This window comes from Schistocerca piceifrons, chromosome 2 (assembly GCF_021461385.2).
Source record: "Schistocerca piceifrons isolate TAMUIC-IGC-003096 chromosome 2, iqSchPice1.1, whole genome shotgun sequence".
In the NCBI taxonomy this organism is placed as follows: domain Eukaryota; kingdom Metazoa; phylum Arthropoda; class Insecta; order Orthoptera; family Acrididae; genus Schistocerca; species Schistocerca piceifrons.
The window spans coordinates 213,827,393-213,850,914 of NC_060139.1; the positions used below are offsets into that span (position 1 = coordinate 213,827,393).

General features: G+C 39.6%; 1 protein-coding gene across 1 annotated transcript in view; it reads left to right on the plus strand.

Moving 5' to 3' along the window:
• The window catches only part of LOC124777645, an 80,072-nt gene extending 57,490 nt beyond the window's left edge, over positions 1–22,582 (plus strand). Inside the window, exons 6-7 of the mRNA XM_047253122.1 lie at positions 10,672–10,900; positions 22,183–22,582. Coding sequence (XP_047109078.1) covers positions 10,672–10,900; positions 22,183–22,472 — 519 coding nt within the window. The 3' untranslated portion in view covers positions 22,473–22,582. The remainder of the gene's footprint in view (positions 1–10,671; positions 10,901–22,182) is intronic.
• The last annotated feature ends 940 nt before the right edge of the window (positions 22,583–23,522 follow it).

Here is a 23,522-nt window from a genome sequence, read left to right on the forward strand (position 1 = left end):
AGTATGACATTTGTGTGTGTGTTGTGTTACGATTTTTTGGAGGAACTTGTGGCACTACCTCCAGTGGTCACAGGTTCCTTTTGCTGTTGTGACAGTATACATGCGATGTGTTACGACAGCAAAAGGAACCTGTGACCACTGGAGGCAGTGCCACAAGTTCCTCCAAAAAATCGTTAACACAACACACACAAATGTCATACTAACTAATGTAAATCTACCCGATGATGGAGGTTTAAACCTTTGAAATGCATCGTGGAAATAAATAAAACGGTGACTGGTAACAGTAAACTTGTTGTTTCATTTAACCAGAAAAGTTAGATTTTTTTCTGTTGTTTAAAGTTCGCGTCGCGACACCCAAATTATTCAATCAGCTGTCAATTTTTTTTGTTTCCTTTTTTTCTTTCTTGCAGCAATATATCTGTGAATATGTATGAGTAAATGTTTAAGTGTGATTAAAAAAAAAAAAAAAAAAAAAGCCAGGTGACGGCAGTAAATGTGAAGTGCTTCACAAGCAGGCAAGGGGATTATTTACTGCATTTGCAACTTTTTGAAACATGAATTTAAAAGCAAGTCTCCTACTGTTGACATTTGAAAACACAAGAATGGACTCCAGAACCATGTGGTGTCGGCAAGAGAACCGCAAACGAAGGTGTCAGAGCTGTAGGAACCGTAGAAAAAGTTGGTTTAGTGTCGCCTGGAAAACATCGAAATCACAAGGAACCTGTAACATGAAAGGATAGTTTTAACAACAGTGTTTTAAAGTGCTCCATGTGAGTGATGGATGTCTGACATCACAAAAATGTGTTACAATTATGCTGGCTGTTCAGTTGCAACCGCTTCATCAATATACAGAATTTTAAAAGACATTGGTTCCAGATATGTTAAGCAGAGAGTTTTTAGTTCTAAGAAGTGGCATAGGTGCAGCACGAACTATATCCCATATAAACATTCACAATACAAGAGGAGGAGGTAGTTCAACAGTGTATTACTTTGATGAAATATGGGTCAGTTAGAATCATTCCAGGAAGATCTGCTGGAAAACGAGTGATCGTACTGGCGGTTTTAAAGTTCTCATAGGAATAGGTTCTCACTTAATTATTCTGTATGCTGACTCTTCTTCTGGTTTTGTTTCTGAGAATATTGTATTTACGTGTAAGAAAAACAATAGGGGTTACCATTCAGAAATGGGTGCTGTCAGTTTCGTGACATGATTCACAATTCTAATCATACTTTGCTTCGAAGTAGGTCATTGCCAGTTATAATTTAACTGTTACAGAGAAAATACCAAGTACAAACACCTGAAAAGTGGATATTTTTCCCAAACTTGACTTCCTTGCTGGTAAACGGGGTCACACAGTTTTGCGTTTACCCAAGTTCACTGCCAGTGTAGCCCCATGGAATTAATTTGGTCAAAGGGTTTTAAGGCTATGTGGGAGAAAGAAAAAAATTCAAGATAACATACACTGAATCGCTTGTGCATGAGGCAATAGACAAAATTCTAATTGTAGCGTGGGCACGGTCTCTGCGGCATGTTGAAAAGCTTCAGGAAGCAGAACTTGATTGGGAAGTGATGATGGATATAAGCGTTGAACCTATCATCGTAAATTTACTATCAAATTGTTCAGAAACAGACTGAAATAGAAGTGATGATGGTATTACAATGTAGACTTTGGAACAATGTAATAATATTTCTTAGTTTTAAAGATGGTTTAAAAAATGTGTTTGTCAACTTATCAGTTGCACACATAATAATGAGAACTTCCTATCCTTTTTGATTAGTACTTCATATCTTTTTAATTATACGGACTATAATGTTCAACATATTGCCCAAGGAAAGTTGAGCTCCATCCACTATATTGTATACCCCAATAACACATGAGAATGCAGCCTGATAAATTCGTCAGAAGTCTGATGTTTCCCCATGTAAACCTCTGTCATTTTCACGGCATGAACTGAATAAGGGCCGAAAGTGGCAGTAAGTGTTACTGGTCGACATATCGGTTTCCGATGTTATCGGTGAGCACTCCCTAGAGATATTCTCAGAAGATGGTTAGTTGTTTGCTTGTTCAATGGATTATAAATATGGTCTGTCATTGTAATGTCAAATGCGTTAGTGTACACTCATACTGCCCGTTAACAGCAAAAAATATGACAACTTACTGACCATTTTTACTATAGTCTTTTCTACCACTAATTCTTATTTACACACAGTGATTGCACTTATCTGTTGTCACACACACACACACACACACACACACACACACACACCTTACTCATTTTTAAAACTTCTATTGAGCAGAAGCAGTTGTCAAGCAAATATAGTGATTTTGACTTGTGCTTGAAGTTAATTTTACTGTGCATTAAACTTTTACTTTTAGTGCAGTTCAAATCGCAATAAATGGTAATTATTGCAAGCAGTTTCAATGTCGTTTTGAAAAAAATTGTACTTCACATCTTCACAAAGCTGTGTCAGCTGTTCTCGCCTCCCGACGTCATGCAGAGTAAATCTGTGGAGCAGTGGACACACAGTCGTCAAGACATGAATTAATATTCCTCTCATGGCGATTGATCGAAATTGGTTTTAATATGTATTATTCCCCTCATAGATTTGCACGTATAATACAATGTACCGTAGGCAAACGAGCCTGACTGTTGTCCACAGCCAAACAATCAGGCAATGTGGACTCTGTGTACCTGTTCTCTGCTGCCGTGCAAGCGCAGTTCTCATCCTCCCCCCCCCTCCCCCCCATGCTTCCTTTCCGCTCTGCTTCTATGCATGGAAGCCCTGTCCTAGGTGATGTGGGTTCTAATACCATGTAGTACTATATTCTCTGTAAAGCAGAACTTTCACTTTTAAGTTGGACAGGTTTTATTTTCAAAAATCAGTTTTTTTAACTTTCATGGGTAATGTATGTCTTCACTGAAGTTGTTTCCTACTATTTTTTTTACAATGTTTATATTTATTGTCTTTGTTGCAGTTATTTCTTATGACTTTCTTTGCTGCAGTTATTTCTTATGACTTTCTCTGCTGCAGTTATTTCTTATGACTTTCTTTGCTGCTATTTATCATTTCACTTTCATTGTTGCAGGTAATTCTTACACTTTGTTTTAGTTTATTGTCAGTTTCTTTGTCGTGGTTGTTCATTGCAGGTTTCTGTATTGTAGTTGTTCGGTGCTAATTTGTTTACTGAAGAGGCTTCTAAGAAATGTGAAACCATTCAGTGAGTTCTGTGTTTTTGTGAGGAATTTGTCAGTTAACACAGTTGCAGTGTGTTTTGTGAAAAGGACTATTTGAAATGTCTTCTGACTGGGACCACAGAAGAGCGAAGTGAAGTGTGCTGACTATTTGCATATCCTCCAAAGAGTGATGTATAAGGAAAAAGAGAGAGAAAAAAAGAAAAGAAAAAAAAACAGACTTTGTTCAGGTTGGGAATAAGTGTTCTCATTTGAAGACTCTGTTTCAAAGTGAAGATGTTTCCAGTGACGATTTTTTTGTGTTAAAAATGTTTTGACAGAAGAACAACAATGATAGTATCTGAACAAGGTGAAGACTGCCATGGCGCAGATGATGCAGATTTTGCATCAGTAGAGGAAGAATTAAATACCCTGAATCAGTCAACTACAGAGGTAGTTGTTAGTCCTGTTACAAAACTGTGGTCAGTGTAGTTGAGTGATAAGCACTTTGCATCAAGAAAGTGCAGAGAAATTACTAAAGCTATGGATGAATACACTACAGCAACATTGACCACACTCTTCAAAATAGAAATTCCATCTTCAGAAGAAAAAAACCAATATTGAATATTGTGCATCCTGCAGTGAAAAGGTGCAAGTTTTAACTGTTATTCCAGAGACATTTTCAAGAAAAACAATTTTGAACCACATTCCATCAGTATCAACGTGCATGGTAGACAAATCAAGAAATGTGAGGTCTGTAAAAGGAATCTTTGGAAGGCCACATCCCTATTATGGTCATCCTGTAGAATCAGCTCAAGTTCAAATAGTGCAGTCATTTTATCTGGAAGATGAAGGGGACTGTTGTCACTAGATTGCCAACAAAAAAGAAACTATAACAGTAACAGTTGAAGGTCAAAAAATTGTGAAAGTGAAGAGGTACATGACTCATAGTGTTAAAGGAACTTTTGCAATTATAAGAGCAACTATACAACTTCACATATTGGAAGATTAAAATTTTGTACACTACAACGCAAGTGGGTAGTTGCACACCCACCTAGAGATGTCTTTTTATGTGTGTACTGCTTGAATTTTGAACTTTGTGTGGTAACTTTGAAGAACTTACTGGAGCACATTACATATGACTCCTGGGTTGGGCTGTGAAGTCATTAGTAGTCTGTGACGTAAAGCAAGAGACTTGTTTGTTTCAAGAATGTGGTAACTGCCCTGGAAAGGGAGGACTGTCTTTACAGACACTTGGCCTGGAAGACCTAGTAGATAACTCTGCAGAAATTACATATGCGACATGTGAGAAAAATAAACTATTTAAGAAAACTGTTGCCTTTGACAGTTTCATTGATGAACTTGGTAACTGATCAGTGAAAGCAGTAACACACCAGCATCTGAAGAAATTGCAACAACATATTACATAAGGGAAAGGGTGTGTACAGGCCGAAGAACTATGTTTAGTGCTTCACTGTGATTTTACCGAGAACTGGTCTGTAATTCTCCCACAAGAAGTACAAGGGTATCATTGGAGTAATGACCAGGTTTTAATTTTTACTGGACTGACATATTTTCAAAACAAGACCCCAAGTTTTGCAGTTATAAGTGATGACCCAGGACATGACTCAGCTCAAGCTTTGCTAGCAATCCGCAAAATTCTTCAACTGCAAACAGGGGCAGAGAAGATCATTATTATTTTTGATGGTGCTCCTAGTCATTTCAAAAATCATTACCAGCTGTCGGAATTGAGTTAAGTCGCTTGTACCAACTAACTGGGTATACAGTGCTGCTGGTCACTGGAAGGGGCCTTGTGATGGTATAGGAGGCCTGCTGAAGCACCATACTACAAAACCTAATCTTTCCAAAGAGGAGGAAATTGAAGAATTCCGTGAGCAGAAAAAAGAATTGTCCAAATAAACTACTTCTGTGAAAGGAATTCAGAAGAAACATTTTTGGACTCTGTGATGGACGAACGCATATTGCACGCACTTTAAAGAGCAAGAAAGAAGAAATTTCGTTCATTCGGCCAACAACTTGGAAACAGCAGGATAATATTCAGATTCACAACCTGAGAATGGGAATGTTTGTGACATTTTGTGTATGACTGTGCCTGGTGGATTGCAGAGATTATAGACACCAGTTATGAGTTCAACGAAACTGTAGTGAATGTTATGCTACCACATGGACCAGCTGCTGGATATAGGTTTCCAGCTGAAGGATAGCAACAGTGCCATCAGTGCTCACTTTGTGTTCACAATGTTTTGATGATTGTAAGTGCTCCAGTTCCTATTGGTTCCACAGGAAGGCATCGCTCTATATCAAAGGAAGATACTGAAGCAGTGAAACACATTTTTAGTTCATTGGCTGGCTAATTTCAGTACAAAACAGAGTGCACAAAAGTTGTATAAATTGAAACCTTTAAGGCTTTGGACCTTTTACAAACATGTTGGAACCATTTAAAATGCTTGAAAAATAAATCTCTTGTCATCTTTCAAAACTAAAATTATTTTAAGTAAGGCTAGGTTCTGATTTTTATGACGCTTTTATGTGATAATGAGGTAAAACAGGTTTTATGTATGGCAAAAATGTCAGTTGTTTATAAAACCTGTTCAACCAAAGTGGAAGCTCTCCTTTTCAGGGAATGTAGAACCATATGGTATTAATCAATAGAAAAAAAAATCAAAATTATATGGTTTGACATTTTTGGTGGGGAAAAAATCGAAAAAAAAAATAGTGAAAGAACTGACAGATAAGTCCAAATGGAGGATTTCTTTGTAATCATAAAACAACTATCTTTCAAATAAAAAAAAGAGAACCAACAAAATATCTAGAACTGTTCCAGAGATACAACATTTTAAAATTTTCTCCAAAATTCGCATCTTCAAAATGGTATGCACAGTGTCATCTTTGGACAGCTGTATCTCGGAGCAGAAATTTTTTGGAGAAAACATATGCTAAATTCAATAACATCAGAGACTATGAAGGTAAGATTTTTTTTCGTAGCCTGCCTCAATTGATATGGACTATGTCCATAGCTTCTACCTTGAGTTAGCGTGTACTGTATTAGGAATTTTGTTTGTGGTGTTACTAAAAAATGCTCCCATTCTGAATGTATCCACCTGCCATTCAGCTTTCTCACTGTGTGTTCCTTGACAGTCTTGAGGATATGTGCTGCCCCATCGCTGCCTCTGAGCCGCCCCCCCCCCTTCCCATCCCCCTTCTACTTGATTAACCCCAGTAATAAGTTATTATGCCGACCTACCATGAATCCTCAATCGGATTGCTCCATTTTTTCCTTTTTTCAAAATTTAGCCAGTTGAGCAGTTTGTTTATGAAAGGATGCAATTGGGGGGGGGACCTTGATGGGATTTGACGATCTCTTACGCATTCTGACTAGTGCCAAAAAACCAATGCATTAGCCATTCTGACATGTTCGGTATATTGTGTACCACCTTGATCATAGCCTCTAACAATACATTGCCTGGCCTGTTACCTCCTTGTGTAGATCAAAGAGTAGGTGCCAACCCCTTTGGTGCAGCTGGACTTCAAGCAATGACCATCAAGCCAAGTGAACATTGCAGTGACTAGGTGGCGCCTATGGGGAGAGCCTTTGACTGGCATAACGTCAGACACCTTACAGATGAAAAAATGAATTACACTTGTGCCAAATAGTGGCTGCGTAAAACTAGGCTGGCTCAATGACTCTTTAAGAAGAAAATTTGTTGCGCAGCCTATAACACAGCCTTCCATTCCATAGAAATGGCTTTGGATGAGAGATGGATTATTCAACTTTACTCATTATTTAGTAGAGCAAATGATGATTCCTTTACAATATCAAAACTGCTGTCTTTTGTGGATGATATCAAAGCTAAGTTTGGTGACATAACTGCCATGCAAAAAAAGTGCAGATTCTTATTGATTAAAGTAGCAACTTGAACATATTCTGAAGCACTCTAGGCCTGTACCAAATATCCCTGTTGCTTTTGTTTCTACACAAAACTACCTTTCACTGTGGTCTATTGCTCCAGTGTGACGAAGAGCTCGACAAACCTGGAACTTCATGGTATTCATTTTGTGTGGCTCATACAGAGAAGGTCAAAGGAAAATTGTGTTGACACAGGTCCCTTCATGTTGGCAATTGAAGAACACATCTTAACGAAAACATCTCTACCCCTGAGGTTTTCCATTTTGGTCACATATAAGCACTCTTGCTCTTCAGGATCCGTGTGTGGAAACTATGGCAGAACTCTATACAGTGAATGATCTTGTGAACAATCTGCATTGTGTGCAAACAGACTACACCATTTAGCTGCCAAGTCACATGTTTGTCTGAGTTAAAATTTGAAGCCTGGTGGGGGTGGGGGGAATTTTATATATATAAAAGGCTTCATCCAGTTGATGTTTTCACGAAGGGAAAGCAGGAGACCTTGTATTCTTTTCTGTTGGGGATGAAGTTCTCCCCCAAATGTCCTCCTATATTTTAACACTTGACCCACACACAAACAACAGTAGTTGTGAGTACGAGCATCGGAATGGTCTGATCGTCTTCTCACCCAGATATACAACTCAACAAACCCTTAAAAAAAGACTGCCTCGACCATAGTGTCACAACTTGAATCTTCTGCCAAAGTATAAGTTTCTGTGGGCATAGATATTCCACCATTTGTACAGGAATTCTGGGAGGAAACAGACTTGATCCAAGTGCCTTTCACTTTTGCTACCCCTAACGATCATACAGTGGAATTGTAACAGTTATTACCACTACCTGTATGGACCAAAGCAGTTGATGCCCCTTTCCACCATATGTGTTCCAGTGTAAAAATTTATGTTACTGGAGGATCCACTATCCTACTCTTCAAAATGATCACTTTTTAATAACAATTGGACTAATGTGATGATGGCTTCAGGAGTATTTGCACACTGGTACAATTGTCCACTTTTACTGAGCAATTATGACTAAACACCACACCTGAGACGACTTATACTTCCCTTAGGTAGGATTATAGTCTATCAAGAGGTGGAAGAATTATTACAGCAATCACCCCTACCTCTCTCTTATAACCTTCCTCTGCTGAATACAGGGATGAAAATGCATTTAGTGCTGCATGTACCACTTATTCTTCAGTTGGTGCTCAGCAGCCAGAGTGTTACATTTATGATACAGTGACATGTACACATCGATATTTGCTATAGCAATTATTACCTAAATGTTTTATTCATACACTGTTTGAGACCTCCTTATTGTGGTAGTCCATACAAGAAGCTAATTGGGACGCATGTTCCTCTGAAGTATGTGTCAATATCCCAAGAAAAAAATGTTGACGATATAGTGCAAATGGCTCTGAGCACTATGGAACTTAACGTCTATGGTCATCAGTCCCCTAGAACTTAGAACTACTTAAACCTAACTAACCTAAGGACATCACACAACACCCAGTCATCACGAGGCAGAGAAAACCCCTGACCCCGCCGGGAATCGAACCCCGGTGCGGGAAGCGAGAACACTACCGCACGACCACGAGCTGCGGACGATATAGTGCAAGAAGTGATGAATGAAAGATACTGTTGCCACACCAACAGAAGTCAATGAATGCATGGGGGAATGTTTCATACCAGTCTTTTTGACACAGTCAAATTACTTGGTGTGTTCTGTGCCAGAGTGGCAGCCTCAGAGCATTTTCATAGAGTTCTACTCATCATCAAATTTTAACAAAACACGTTATTCCGTCTTTTAACATGATGCCCCCTATTACAGACTGGGAATGTAACAGTGCACTAGCACAATGGAATGATACATCTCTAGCCACAGGTATCTTACACAGCAAATGTTTCATCACCTTAGTGACTATAACCACAAAAGTATCCTGATAGAGTAAAACAAAATTTGCCAAGAGGGACTTTTCACCAAAAATTTGCTTTCCGTTCACCATTTCAATGCAGATTTCAGAGGTATAGCTTCAAATGTCTACCTTTTACACTTGGAGTCTGCGGACAGTGGGTGGTCTTAAAGGGAATCTACTAACTTTATTAAAGAATATTATCCTATCAACATTTCAGAGTTAGTTGGTACAACCCTTAGTAATCAAAGTGTACTGGAAAATGGGGTTCCACCCAGGGTTAACCTGGAATGCTGCCCTCTTCACATTTACCATAAGTGCAATAGTCACTGTTGCAGAAACAAATGTATTATTGGCTTTATATGTTGATGACTTCAACTACAGTTCTGTGTTACTATGCTTAGTGGAATGTTGGAATGTCATCTTCAAACTGCCATCCAGAAGACACTGGAAAAAGCTCAAAACCATGGGCCTCTGTTTTTCACCTACTAAATCCCAGGTCACGAATTTTTGTAGAATTCAATCTACCCACACTTTGAATTATATCTGGATAACCAGTGGCTGGAAATAATTAACAACTTTTGCTTTTTAAGACTGTTTGATCATATTGTAATACTGTTATTGTGTGTAAAGCAGTTTAAAACAACTGTAGCCAGAAATTAAGCTTTGTGTGCTTCATTGGAAACCCTTCTTGGGGAGCAGCCTGACAAGTTCTAGTAAAATTTATACCATTTGTCAATTTAGCACGACTAGATTATGGACGATTCAATTGTGGATCAAGAGCCTCTTGCGTATTAGGCCTACTAGACCCTGTGCATCATGGCAGAGTCTGCCTCCTGACCAGAGCTTTCTACCGAGCCCTGCTGATAGACTACTTGTAGAAGCAGTTATTTCACCTTTAATGGTATGCTACCAATAATTCTAATTAAGCAGTTAAGATGAAGTGTAGACTAGAACATAACTGTTGCTCAATTTTTATCCACCTCTTTGTGGACCATTTGAAAATTGGAAGAAGAGAAGAGGATAGACTAGAAGACGTGCATTGAAAGCTGTTTTTCCCTGTAATAACTTGCCCACCTACCTCAAAGATGGAACTTCTCGTGTTGTGTATTCCTCAATCTGTTGTATGAATGGATCTGCTATGTTGTGTCAAGGATCATCCAGACCCTAATATTCATCAGTGTAGGTTTTATTCACTGTAGGTTTTATTTCCTCCCTCATCAATGCACAACATGTAGTCTGATGTATACTGACAGATCAAAGGATGGTGAAAAAATGTGCTATGCATTTATTGCCAAAAAAAATTATGAACTTGCATTCCTTTCTCATAGTATGCAGTATCTACGTGGTAGAATTAGTAGTAATACAGAAATCTCTCACAAATACAATTTAACCTGCTAGAAATATTCTGGACTCGTACTTTGTCTCCACCATTCTACAAATTTGATAATGATCTCTACAATACAGGAGCCACTTTGGTGTTCCAACTGACATCAAACTATGTAGGTAACTCAGTCAGTGATCTTGCTGATACATTAGCTAACCAAGTCTCCACAATTTTTGTGCTCAGTTACATGTTTTTTGCGTTTAGGAGATTCATGTGATGAACAACAGTAAAACCTTTCACCTATACATTTTTTATTGGCTAATGTTACAGCAACAACTGGCAGCACGGCGAGTGGACTTATCATGTACTAATTGTGGTACCATGACAACTACTATATGGCGGCGCAACCCAGAAGGTGAAATGGTCTGCAATGCCTGTGGATTGTATTACAAGCTTCATGGAGTGAACAGGCCAGTTACGATGCGAAGAGATACAATACATACAAGGCGTCGAAGGCCAAAAGGGGACAAGAATTCTCCAAACCATCGCCATCGTTCCAGTGAGTATTTCATGATGTTTTTTGATTTTGTTATCTAAGAGGAAAATGAACATCCATTGTAACCTGCAGCACAATATTGAACAAGATGAATTATGCCATAATCCACATTTCAGAGACATGCCATGATTGATGTCAGTTCCCCCTGCCCCCATCCTCCCTCCGGCATGACAGTCTGTTCTTAGTTTGACCAGAAAGTGTGATTGCACTCTCAATAAATAAAAGGAAAGATAACCCATATTTCTGTTATAATGGACACTGCCTTCTGTACACTAATAATACAGCTTTTTTTTTTTTTTTCCTCATTCTACTTGATTTCTTTGCTGGGAAAGGAACTACTGGTTCAAGAAGTTTATAATCGATTTTTTTCTGTTTACGTTTGTTCTGACCTTTCCGAGAAAAACCGTGCCAGGGTGGAATAAATGAGATACTTACGTTTAGTATTTGTTTCCATAAGACACACTCAGGGCTTAGAAAAAGAACAGCAAATAACTAAAATTATCTCCAACAACAATTGAAAAGCAGTGCTGGGCAACCAAAGATTAAAACATGACTCTCCTGCTTATTGACAGGATGTGCCTTAGCCAATTAGGTCATCTGAGTATGCTTACAGGACTGACTAAACCTAAATGTCACTGATAGTTTCTATCCCCACCCTCTTTTTTGTTGTTCTTTCAACTGGATTGCTGCTGTGCTCCAACTTTTCCTAATTTGTGCTAACCCTTTCATTTATACATAACTGCCATATCCACTATCATGTCAAACGAAATGGTGCAGTGTTAAAGATTAGAGACTCAAAACCCCATCCAGCTTTAGGTTTTTCACGATTTCCCTAAATCTTTGAGACAAATGCCTGAACTGTTCCTTCGAAAGGGTGCAGCTGACTTGCATCTCCATCTTTTCTCAGACTGAGCTTGTACTCCAACACTAAAGTTCTTGTTGTCAAAGGGACATTAAACTCAGATCATTCTTCTCTTACAACGTCCTGTATAACCTCAGTTTCCATATTCGAGTCTTTATCTCCCCCTGTAATTTGTCCCCTCTACAGCTCCGTCCAGTATATACTTAATTATTCCTGGATTTCATGTCCGACGTCTATCTAGCCTGCCACTTCTGGTAAGGATCTTCTATAGACCTATTTTCCAACATACTCCTTTCTATATTTCGTGATTTCATATTTTTTCAGTCCACTTAATTTTCAACAATCTTTGATAGCATGACATTTCATGTTTCCAGTTTTATCTTCTCTGGATTTCTAATGATTCACATTTCACTTTTACCCAATGTTTTACTTGAGACATGCACTTTCAGGAACTTCTCTCTCATTTCTGTATCAGTATTTGACACTAGTAGATCTCTTAAATAGAAGACAGCTTCACAATCTTGTTGCCTAGATAGGTTATTTGTACTTCTTCCACTATTGTATTGTTCCCACCAAGCGAGTCATTATTTTCTTTTCTACTACTATCCATCACCTTCATCTTTATTTTGTTTATTCTTGATCTGTATTTTGTTGGAAATATTATGTTCATTCCTAGCAACAAGTGTAAGTTTTCCTTATATTTGGCGATAAGGAATAATGTTGTGTGGGAACCTTAGCATCGGTGTGTGTTCCTGTTCTTCTTCTATTCCACTTCTGAAAACTTGTTTGGCATACATCATTAACATTCCGAAGCACCAGTTGTATAATAGTGGTGATAAGCTGCAGTCTTTCCTTACACCCGTCTTAACACAGACTTGTCTTTCTTGACATTTCCACTTTTATTACTTCCACATTTGGCTTTTGTAGATCTTGTAAATTGTTCTTGTATCTGTGTATTCTAGCCCCTGTCTTCTAAGGCTTGTGAACATCTTTTTCATTCGACACTGTTGAAGGTGTCTTGGTTTTTCTTCACTTTGACTTGATTAATAAATGCTATGTTAGAAATAGTTCTCCTGTTAAATTTTCCATTCCTAAAACCAGTTCAGACAAATTGTCCACTCCAACTTAAATAACTTTGTGGTTCTTTCCTCTGCCACGGGTATGTCACTCTGAAGATCTCTTAACAACTCCTGCTGACTTGTTTGGATTCAGCTCATTCAGTATTTTGTTAAATTCTGTGTTACTGAATCAACTACTTCTTTGTACATCAACTTTCTCTTCCCTTTATTATGTGTGCCTCGTAGATTAACATCTCTACATTTTACTTCATGGCTTGTCCATGGCTGGATTTTGCTGGCAGATTAAAACTGTGAGCCCTTTAGCTTGGTTGGCATTCCTGACGAAAGGCTAGGTTCTGGGTTTGTGTCCTATTCCGACACACAGTTTTAATCAGTCAAAAGGTTTTGTAACTACAAACACTCTGCTGCAAAGGGGAAGACACAATCTCATCAATGGCTTCTCTGCCTCTACTTTTGCTGTAGTTGTGATGACCTGTTATATTTTAACTATTGCTTTCTTTTTATGTTTATTCCTTTTTTATAGAACTGCTGTTGGCATTTTTACTAAGGCCATTGTCCATTGATTCAGATATTTTCTTTCTCATTTTGTCCTAAATTTTATGTATTCTGTTTCATTATGCACTTCTTTTACACCCTCTTCAATTTCAGCTTCCTGTTCACCTCTGTCCATATTTGAGTATGTTTGCAGTCCAGCATATGATTTCCAAGTCTTCATCTATGATGTAGTCCAACAACAATATGTAGAAGATAGATTGCTACTCGCCACATAGAGGAGGCGATGATTGGCAGATGGGTACATTGGAAAAACACTGCTAGATATTATTTACATGAAATGTATTTGCAGTTGTGAATATGGACAACCATCAGTTGTATAATGGAGTGACAATGAAAATTCATGCCAAACCAGGACTCAAACCATATTTCCCTCTTACTGCGAGCGTTGCCGTACCGTTAAGCTATCTGAGCATGACTCATGACCAGACCCAAATTTCTACATTTCATCAATCATGTGTCAACAACTCACACACGTACATTCATTATGTATATTATTGTACAGGGGAGACATATTAATTGGAAGACGTTTGCCTGTAGTTGGTGGATAAATACAATATTGCTGTGCCTGTGCAGTGCAGGATTACAATGCGATATTCCTGCGGAAATGCGTGCATGTCCAAAGAGAGACAGACACTGTGGCGTCTACAAACATTATGAAATACAGGAAATGTATTCACAGACAACCATCGACTGTGTAATGGCATGATGACAGTGAAAATTTGTACATGACTCTGATACGAACCCGGATTTACTGCTTGTTGCGAGTGGTCTCTTTACCATTAGACTATTGGAGCTTGACTCATGGCCAGGCCCAAACTTCCATATCAACATGTCAGTGACCTGCACTCATACATTAATTATGGATGTTACTGTACTGGAGAAATTTTAATTGAAAGTCGCTTGCCCAGTGTCAATCGATAAACAAGGTTCTTGTCTGAAGGAACTTTGCAGCGTAATTCCGAACATCACAGGCACTGTAATATCGTGGATATTATTTAGGTTTTGGACTAAATCCTCCTCCAGATATATTTAGGTAAATCAAAACTTGCACACATTCACATTAGCACAACTCGTGTGCACATGGTCATGCTTGTCTCTGGGTGTTAAGGCTCAGTTGCATCTAAGGTGAGCATTGATTTTTTTTTTTTTTGGGGGGGGGGGGGGGGGGTGCAGAAGAGGCTTGGGCAGGCAGGGGGAGGGATAGCAGGGTAAGGTGAGGGAAGATGGTAGTACTGCCTGTCAGAGTGTGCAGGGATGAGGTGGTGATGGTGTAGTGGGCTACTTGGTTACTAGGTGTAGTATCAGGGGATGTGGTGGTGGTGGTGGGGGGGGGAGGGGGGCAGCAAAAGGGAGAGGAGGGAAGTGAGGAAGGAGAAAGGTGTATACAGGTGCACTGGTGGGATGGAAGGTTTGTGTAGGGTTGGAATTAGAGCAAGGAAGGGGACAGGCAGCTGGAGGACAAACTAGCAAAGGTTGAGGCCAGGGGCTTACAGGAATAAAGGAAATGTTGCAAGGAAAGTTCCCACACAACCGGCTCAAAAAAGCTGGTGTTGGTGGGAAGAATCTAGGAGACGCAGTCTGTGAAGCAGTCGCCAAAGACAAGGACTTCGGGATGGCATTCTCAGCAACTGAATGGTCAGCTGTGTGTTGGCCACAAATTTGCATTGGTCATTAATACAGACCAATAGCGTGTTAGTTTTAATGCCCACATTGAGTGTGGCACAGTTGTTGCAGCCAAGTTGCTAGATCACATGGCTGCTTTCACAGGTCGCACTGCCTTTTATGGGATAAGAGACACCTGTTACAGCACTGGAGAAGGTGGCTGTGGGAGGATGTATGGGACAGGTTTTGCATCCAGGTGTACTGCACAAATATGAGTCCATTGCGCAAATGTTGGGGAGCAGGGATGGAATGGGGACAGGCAAGGATATAGTGTAGGTTCAGTGGGTGGTGGGTTACCACAGTGGGAAGTGCGGGAAGGATATTCCTCATTTCAGGATACAATAAGAGAGAATCTAAAACTTGGCAGAGAATGTGATTCAGTTGCTCCAGTCGTTGTTGGTACTGAGACGCAAGAGGGGTGCTCCTTTGTTGTTGGACAGTGGGTATGTGGTGTACGGTAGGCTGGCTATTCAGAAGACAAGGTAGGGAAATCTCTTTCTAGGTAATGTGGGGAGGGCAATTTTGGTCTGTGAAGGTCTCAGTGAGACCCTTGACATATTCAGAGTGTGTGTACTTGCCGCTACAGGTAGCCATGGGTGGCTAGCCTGTATATAAGGGACTTCTTGATTTTGGATGTGTGGCAGCTGCTGAAGTGAAGGTTTTTTCAGTGGTTAGTAGATTTGATGTGGATGTATGTAGTGATGTGTATACCCTTGAGATGGAGGTGGACATTGAAGAAGGTGGCTTGTTATGGTGAGAAAGACCAGGTGACTTGAATGGGGCGAAAAGTGTTGAGGTTCTGGAGGAATGTGGATGGGATGTCCTCACTGTCGGTCCAGATCATGAAGATTTCGTCAGGTGTGGGGTTTGGGATTTTGAATGGTTGGGAAGGATTCCCTAGATGGCCCATGAATAGGTTGGTGTAGGATGGTGTCCATTGCTGTATCACAGATTTGTTTGTAGATAACGCCTTCAAAGGAGAAATAATTGTGGGTGATGATATAGTTTGTTGGCTGTGGTGACTAGGAAGGAGGTTGAAAGTTTGGAGTCAGTTGGGCATTGGGAAAGATAATAGTCTTCAGTAGATAGAAGGCTGTGAGCATTGGGGATGTCTGTGTAGAGTGGAGCAACAATGACACATGATAAGAAAGAAACAGGAACTGTGGGGAGTCAGTGGAGGAAATGGTTAGTGTATTGTTATAGGAGGGTAGGTTATGGGATTGGGCTACAGGTCATTGTCCACAAGGACAGATATTCTGCCTTTTGAGGCACAGTAAATGGCCACAATGGGGCATCCTAGTAGTTTAATTTCTGTGCTTAAGGAGATAGGAGAGTGGGGAGTGTGTGGGGGGGTCAGGAGATAGATACATTCAGGAGAGAATTTGTGGTATGGACATAAAGATTTGAGGAGGGGCTTGAGATCCTGCAGGATTTCTGGAATGGAGTCACTGTGGCAGGGCTTGTATGATGGATGTATCTGACAGCTGGCATAGTCCGTTTGCCAGGTAATACTTTTGATTGATAGCTACAGCTGTGGAGCCCTTCTCGGCATGTATGTTATAAGGTTGGTATCAGTTTGTTGATTTTAGATGTGACATTGGTTTCCATGTTGAAGGAATTCGGGAATTGTGGTAGGACAAGGGTCTAAATTAGGAAATTCTGGGAAGTTAATGGGAGATGATTAGTGGCAATGGGAGTTATTGAGTGGATCTGGAGACAGTGGGAGTGCATCAAAGTTATATGGAGGTGTAAATTGAGTGAGGCAGAGTTGAGTGTCAGTTTTGGACTGAGTCACTTTGGTTGGGTTAGTGATAAAAAAATTGTTCCCACTGTGAGGACCAGGAGAGGTAGATACAGTCTTTAAGAAGCCCAGCAGGATTGAATTTTGGAATGGGTCAAACGGTAATGACTTTGAAAAGATCTGATACCCTTGAGACTGAGGCACTTTGAGGATAGGTTCATCACTTTGTTGAGCACCTGTAGTTCTTTTTAAGTTGTGGTGGTTAGAGTGAGTTCCCGAGGGTGTTGCAAATGTAGTATATCTCCAAGGTACTGTTTGCGGTTATAAGAGAAGGCATAGGTGGTTTGATGGATTTGATCATTGATTAGTTTCCCACTGCGAGGTTAACAACCGAACTCCTGTCTGTATGTCCGCCATCTTTTGACTAAGCCATTTTTAGAATGGGGTGACTCCGTATGCCAGAAGGATTTGGCAACTATAGTTGATTATCTCCATTCAAAATCTGGAATTTAACTTGTGTCCGAAGACCGTTGGACCACTATTTACCCACATGATTGCAAAACCTGTTTGGGACTTTACCTTTAATGTACATACATATAGATACCGCCTACAGGAAAATGAAAGAGACCTTTGGAGATAAGAGAACGACTTGTATGAATATCAAGAGCTCAGATGGAAACCCAGTTCTAAGCAAAGAAGGGAAAGCAGAAAGGTGGAAGGAGTATATAGAGGGTCTATACAAGGGCGATGTACTTGAGGACAATATTATGGAAATGGAAGAGGATGTAGATGAAGATGGGAGATATGATACTGCGTGAAGAGTTTGACAGAGCACTGAAAGACCTGAGTCGAAACAAGGCCCCCGGAGTAGACAATATTCCATTGGAACTACTGACGGCCGTGGGAGAGCCAGTCCTGACAAAACTCTACCATCTGGTGAGCAAGATGTATGAAACAGGCGAAATACCCTCAGACTTCAAAAAGAATATAATAATTCCAATCCCAAAGAAAGCAGGTGTTGACAGATGTGAAAATTACCAAACTATCAGCTTAATAAGTCACAGCTGCAAAATACTAACACGAATTCTTTACAGACGAATGGAAAAACTAGTAGAAGCCAACCTCGGGGAAGATCAGTTTGGATTCCGTAGAAACACTGGAACACGTGAGGCAATACTGACCTTACGACTTATCTTAGAAGAAAGATTAAGGAAAGGCAAACCTACGTTTCTAGCATTTGTAGACTTAGAGAAAGCTTTTGACAATGTTGACTGGAATACTCTCTTTCAAATTCTAAAATACAGGGAGCGAAAGGCTATTTACAATTTGTACAGAAACCAGATGGCAGTTATAAGAGTCGAGGGACATGAAAGGGAAGCAGTGGTTGGGAAGGGAGTAAGACAGGGTTGTAGCCTCTCCCCGATGTTGTTCAATCTGTATATTGAGCAAGCAGTAAAGGAAACAAAAGAAAAATTTGGAGTAGGTATTAAAATTCATGGAGAAGAAATAAAAACTTTGAGGTTCGCCGATGACATTGTAATTCTGTCAGAGACAGCAAAGGACTTGGAAGAGCAGTTGAATGGAATGGACAGTGTCTTGAAAGGAGGATATAAGATGAACATCAACAAAAGCAAAACAAGGATAATGGAATGTAGTCTAATTAAGTCGGGTGATGCTGAGGGAATTAGATTAGGAAATGAGGCACTTAAAGTAGTAAAGGAGTTTTGCTATTTGGGGAGCAAAATAACTGATGATGGTCGAAGTAGAGAGGATATAAAATGTAGGCTGGCAATGGCAAGGAAAGCGTTTCTGAAGAAGAGAAATTTGTTAACATCCAGTATTGATTTAAGTGTCAGGAAGTCATTTCTGAAAGTATTCGTATGGAGTGTAGCCATGTATGGAAGTGAAACATGGACGATAAATGGTTTGGACAAGAAGAGAATAGAAGCTTTCTAAATGTGGTGCTACAGAAGAATGCTGAAGATTAGATGGGTAGATCACATAACTAATGAGGAAGTATTGAATAGGATTGGGGAGAAGAGAAGTTTGTGGCACAACTTGACCAGAAGAAGGGATCGGTTGGTAGGACATGTTCTGAGGCATCAAGGGATCACCAATTTAGTATTGGAGGGCAGCGTGGGGGGTAAAAATCGTAGAGGGAGACCAAGAGATGAATACACTAAGCAGATTCAGGATGTAGGTTGCAGTAGGTACTGGGAGATGAAAAAGCTTGCACAGGATAGAGTAGCATGGAGAGCTGCATCAAACCAGTCTCAGGACTGAAGACCACAACAACAAACAACTTTATCAGATAGGGTCAGCAGCAATTGTGGATTGTTCACTATTGGAGGTGTTGCATGCAGGAAGGTGTTGTCGCTAGGTAATTCTAAGGAAATATAGAGTTGTATGGGCAGTATTTCCACTTGGGGTAGACCTACTTCATAGCAGCACCTCTTAAATATGGACAAGTATGATATAAATATCCCTAGAAAAGAAAGAACCCAAGATTAATAATAAATACTGAAGCTTGCCACAATGTTCAAAGATATTGGGGTAATACATCTACATATGTACTGTGTAAACCACTGTGAGGTGCTGTGTGGTGGGTGCTCCCTATTGTACCACGTATTCAAGTCCCTTCCCTCTACACGGAGTGCGGGAATATTAGGTGTTTAAATGCCTCTCTGTTGGTTTCGCTACCCCTATGGGACAGTTGGCATCTGTTTTCCAATACATTTCAGTACCCCAATTCTGTGTTCCCTTGAACAGTCTTCTAAGATAGAGTGCACAAGCATTTTGTAAGCAGTCTTCTTTGCAGACTTACTGAATTTTCCCAGTATCCTACCAATGGACCGTAGCCTGCCACCTGCTTTACCTACAGTTGTGCCTATGTGATTATTGTACATCTTCTCAGATTGTTACGCCCAGGTACTTGTAATAGTTGTCTCCCATTGGCATTGTGGTGATGAGATTCTCTGAATTTTATGATGTGCACAATTTTACCTTTTTCTACCATTTTAATGCAAGTTGTCAGTCTTTTCTCCACTTTCAAATCCTATCAAGATCTGACTAGATATTTGAACAGGCTTTTTTCCCCCCCAGATGCTACTCCATTATAGATAACTGCATTACCTATAAGAAGTTTGAGGGTATCATTAATATTGTCTTCTAGGTTGATAGTACACTACATAACAGCAAGGGTCCCACAGCCAGATTTCCGTTCTTCTGTAGATAATTTGTGCCAGTATATTGCACTACGGCATATTAACCCTGTTACTGTGGTTGGCTTATGTAGAAGTCCGCTGCAATTGGGCCCTGCAGTTGCCGTCCAGCCTGCTCTGCCTGTTTACCAATCTGTTAAACAAAATTGCTGTGGAAGCAATGTCTGTGGTGTTATCTACCGGGCTTTCTGGTGTTCTGGATAGTTTTGTTTGGCAGTGTATTGTTACTTGGGCAGTCACTTAGCATTGTGGACATGCAAAGAATTTTGAGCTTCATTTAGCCATACAGTGCAAGCAGAGGCACATTTTTTGTCAAAATACCCACTCTGTATTGCCTCCCATCTCAGCTGTAGATGTTTTATTTTTGTGTAAGATTTTCTTTTGAAAATGAGCAAACTGTTTTACTCAGCCAAAGAAGCCTTGAAGGTGCTATTAGAGAGTGATTTCAAGGGCAGCAGTGAAAATTAATCTGATAGTGATTTATTCGGTGACCAAGTGCATTGGCACAATAACCGACTGAGAATTAAGCAACTGGGAACTGTTCAGTGGGCCCACCCGGTCAGCCGCACCTCCCATCGTTAAAGGGTTAGGCACATAGTTACATTACATTTATGCCTGTGCATAAATGCATGTGCCCTTTCTCTCTTGTATGATTCTGAGTGAAATGCGTGACCAGTGTTTCCAGGTTTGCCATGGCAGAGACCAGTTCAGTTTGTTGTTTGAGATCAGAAGTTGTTCTGTGATTCTACAACAGATGTATATCAGTGGTACTGAATAGTAGTTTTGAGGATCATTCTACTACCATTTTTGTAGACAAAGGTAACCTGTGCATTCTTCCATCTACTGGATGCAGTTCTTTATTTTAGGGATCTGTATTATATTGGTGTTAAAATAGGGGCTGACTTCAGTCAGAGAGATCTGTTAAAAGATCCTGCTGCAGTAGTTATTGAAGGCTTCATACATTGGCCTTATGATATCTGAACATGTTTCATTTAGCATTTATCTGTTGACCTATGCTTTGTTTTGTACCTATTGTGTAAGTCGCTCTTTCTTAACGGAGGCTATATACCATGGAGGGTCCATCCAATCATAATCATTGTTGCTGCAACTACCTCATGGTCACTGATTCCAGTTTCATTGTGGACGTCCTCAAAGAAATCAGGTATATTTGTTCCTGTAGATCTAATATGTTTCTGTTATGAGTTGGCTGCCGAACTATCTGCTTTAAGTAGTTTTAAAAGTAAACATTCCATCCTTTTTTTTGCCTTTGCTGTACCCACCACTAATTAATTGCAACTATCTCAATGGTTTTTGGGTGATTAAAATCTTCTCCAATATTTATAGTATGGTTGGGGAACATGTGTTCTAGTTACATCTAAGGCTGATGTATCTCAAATATGGATTTAAGCACACTCTTAATACTGAGTGTTGCCCAAACAGCTAAGAAGGAATGTGAAATGGGAGGAATAATACATGAAACCAATACAGTGAAGGCAACTGGAAGACTTAGATTTTTTGGGGAGAATTCTGGAAAGTGATGTGCCTCTGTAAAGAAAACTGCTTCCTAGATTTTTAATGAATTATTCTGGAGTGCCCCAGTATTTAGAGTATGCACATGAAAGTATACCTATGACTTCAGAATTGCACTGCTAGGGTCTTAACAAGTCTGTACAGCCTGTACAAAATAGTCAGAAGAGTAATTTGATAAACAGTTTTTTGAAGAAAGACAATCCTCTGTTGAAACCCTGTGGGGGTGAATTTAAAGAGTGGCAATAAACAGTTCTGTTGTCTGTCTCTCATGTAGGGACCATGAGAATAAGATAAAAGTGTAGAGGCATGTGGATATCCATCTTTCCATCACTCTGTATGGGTTTGGACAGTAACAGAATGTTGTTGGGATTGGACAGTAACAGAATATTGTTAACTGTGGATAGTGTATAACTATCCACTGTTATGTTTCTCTCTCTCTCTCTCTCTCTCTCTCTCTCTCTCTCTCTCTCTCTGTGTGTGTGTGTGTGTGTGTGTGTGTGTGTGTGTGTGTGTGTGTGTGTGTGTGTGTGTGTGTGTGTGTTTTACCTCACATTAAAATTTGGAAATTGTTGTTGCTTTATTTGTCTCTAGTTGAATTGTATTAGTATTTTTCTGTGAAATATAATGTTTTGCAGAAGCAGCCAATGGAAATATAGCTACAGAGGAGCCAGCAGACATGCTGGCAGCTTTACGTCGACAAATACAACCGCATCTAATGTTGGCGCTGCAGGCGGCGCCAGGACTTCCTCCACATTCGCAGGGACATCCTCCACATGGTCCTGCTTCGTTGTCAGTCATCAAGTCAGAGCAAGATTCTGCAACTGCTGGGGGCTCCGACAATGAATCTGAGGAACATGATAGGTCAGGTGAAAATGACCTATCTGACCTCCCGCTTAATTTGGTGGCAACCAGCTTAGCTGATTGATAATTGAACAGAATGTCACTGTAACACAGGGATAAACTCAGGTTCTGTTGCTTCAAGAGTAATACACAATATGCACTGGCACATACAAAATTAAAGAAAATGGCTTTGGAATATGCAGATGTTGTAAGAGATCAATTATCCTATTTTAAATAACAATCCATAACAGTAATAATTATGCTCTACAAATGTATTATAATTTTTAAAATAATTTCATCATATTTGGTAATGATATGACATTCATATATTTCAGTATTGAAACCACGATTTCCTCACACTTATATGAAATTTAGATAACTGCAGTGAAATAATTTTCCGTTGCTTAACGAAGAGCACAAATCTGAAGAATTATGGCAAATTTCCTTTGTCCTGTGTGATCAGTTTCATTTTGTGGGAAAATCATTCTACAACAGAGAAATCACCAGTAATGTTTTCTATCACCTACAAGCTCAACATCCAGGAAGGTGCCCAACTGTTATTTTTCAAAAAGCTAAGTGTCCTACTGAAGACAAAGCTGTCATGTTGAAATGTGACAACAAAAATATACAAAAGCTCAATATGAGCAGCATGTGCATTTCTTTCCAGCTTTTATGGCTGAAGATAAACAGTAAACAACACTGCTGGTGCTGCTGAGTCCTGACTAAGATAGGGCCAGTGCAAATGTGAGAGGACAACATTTGTGTGCAAAAATGTTGTTTTCACATTTTTTCTTAGTTTCTACTACAGAAACAAAAACTGCAGTAAAATGTGAAAAATTTTAACCTGAAATCCCATATTTGTGAATTTTATTTTCTAATTCATTGAAATTCATTTATTCACCTCACCTGTTGATACACTTTTGAAAACAAATTGGACTCCGTAAATAATTACTTGCTGTCATTTTAAAAACTGGAAAATTAGCAGATGTTTGGTTTTACCCTGTTACATTCATCACATTAGTTGTTCAAAAGTGTTTTGATGATGCTACTGAGGACATTTATTATTGAAATATAACAGAAACAATTTTGTTCATCGCAAGGCCAGTTGTCAGATGTACTTATTTCTGCAACCATT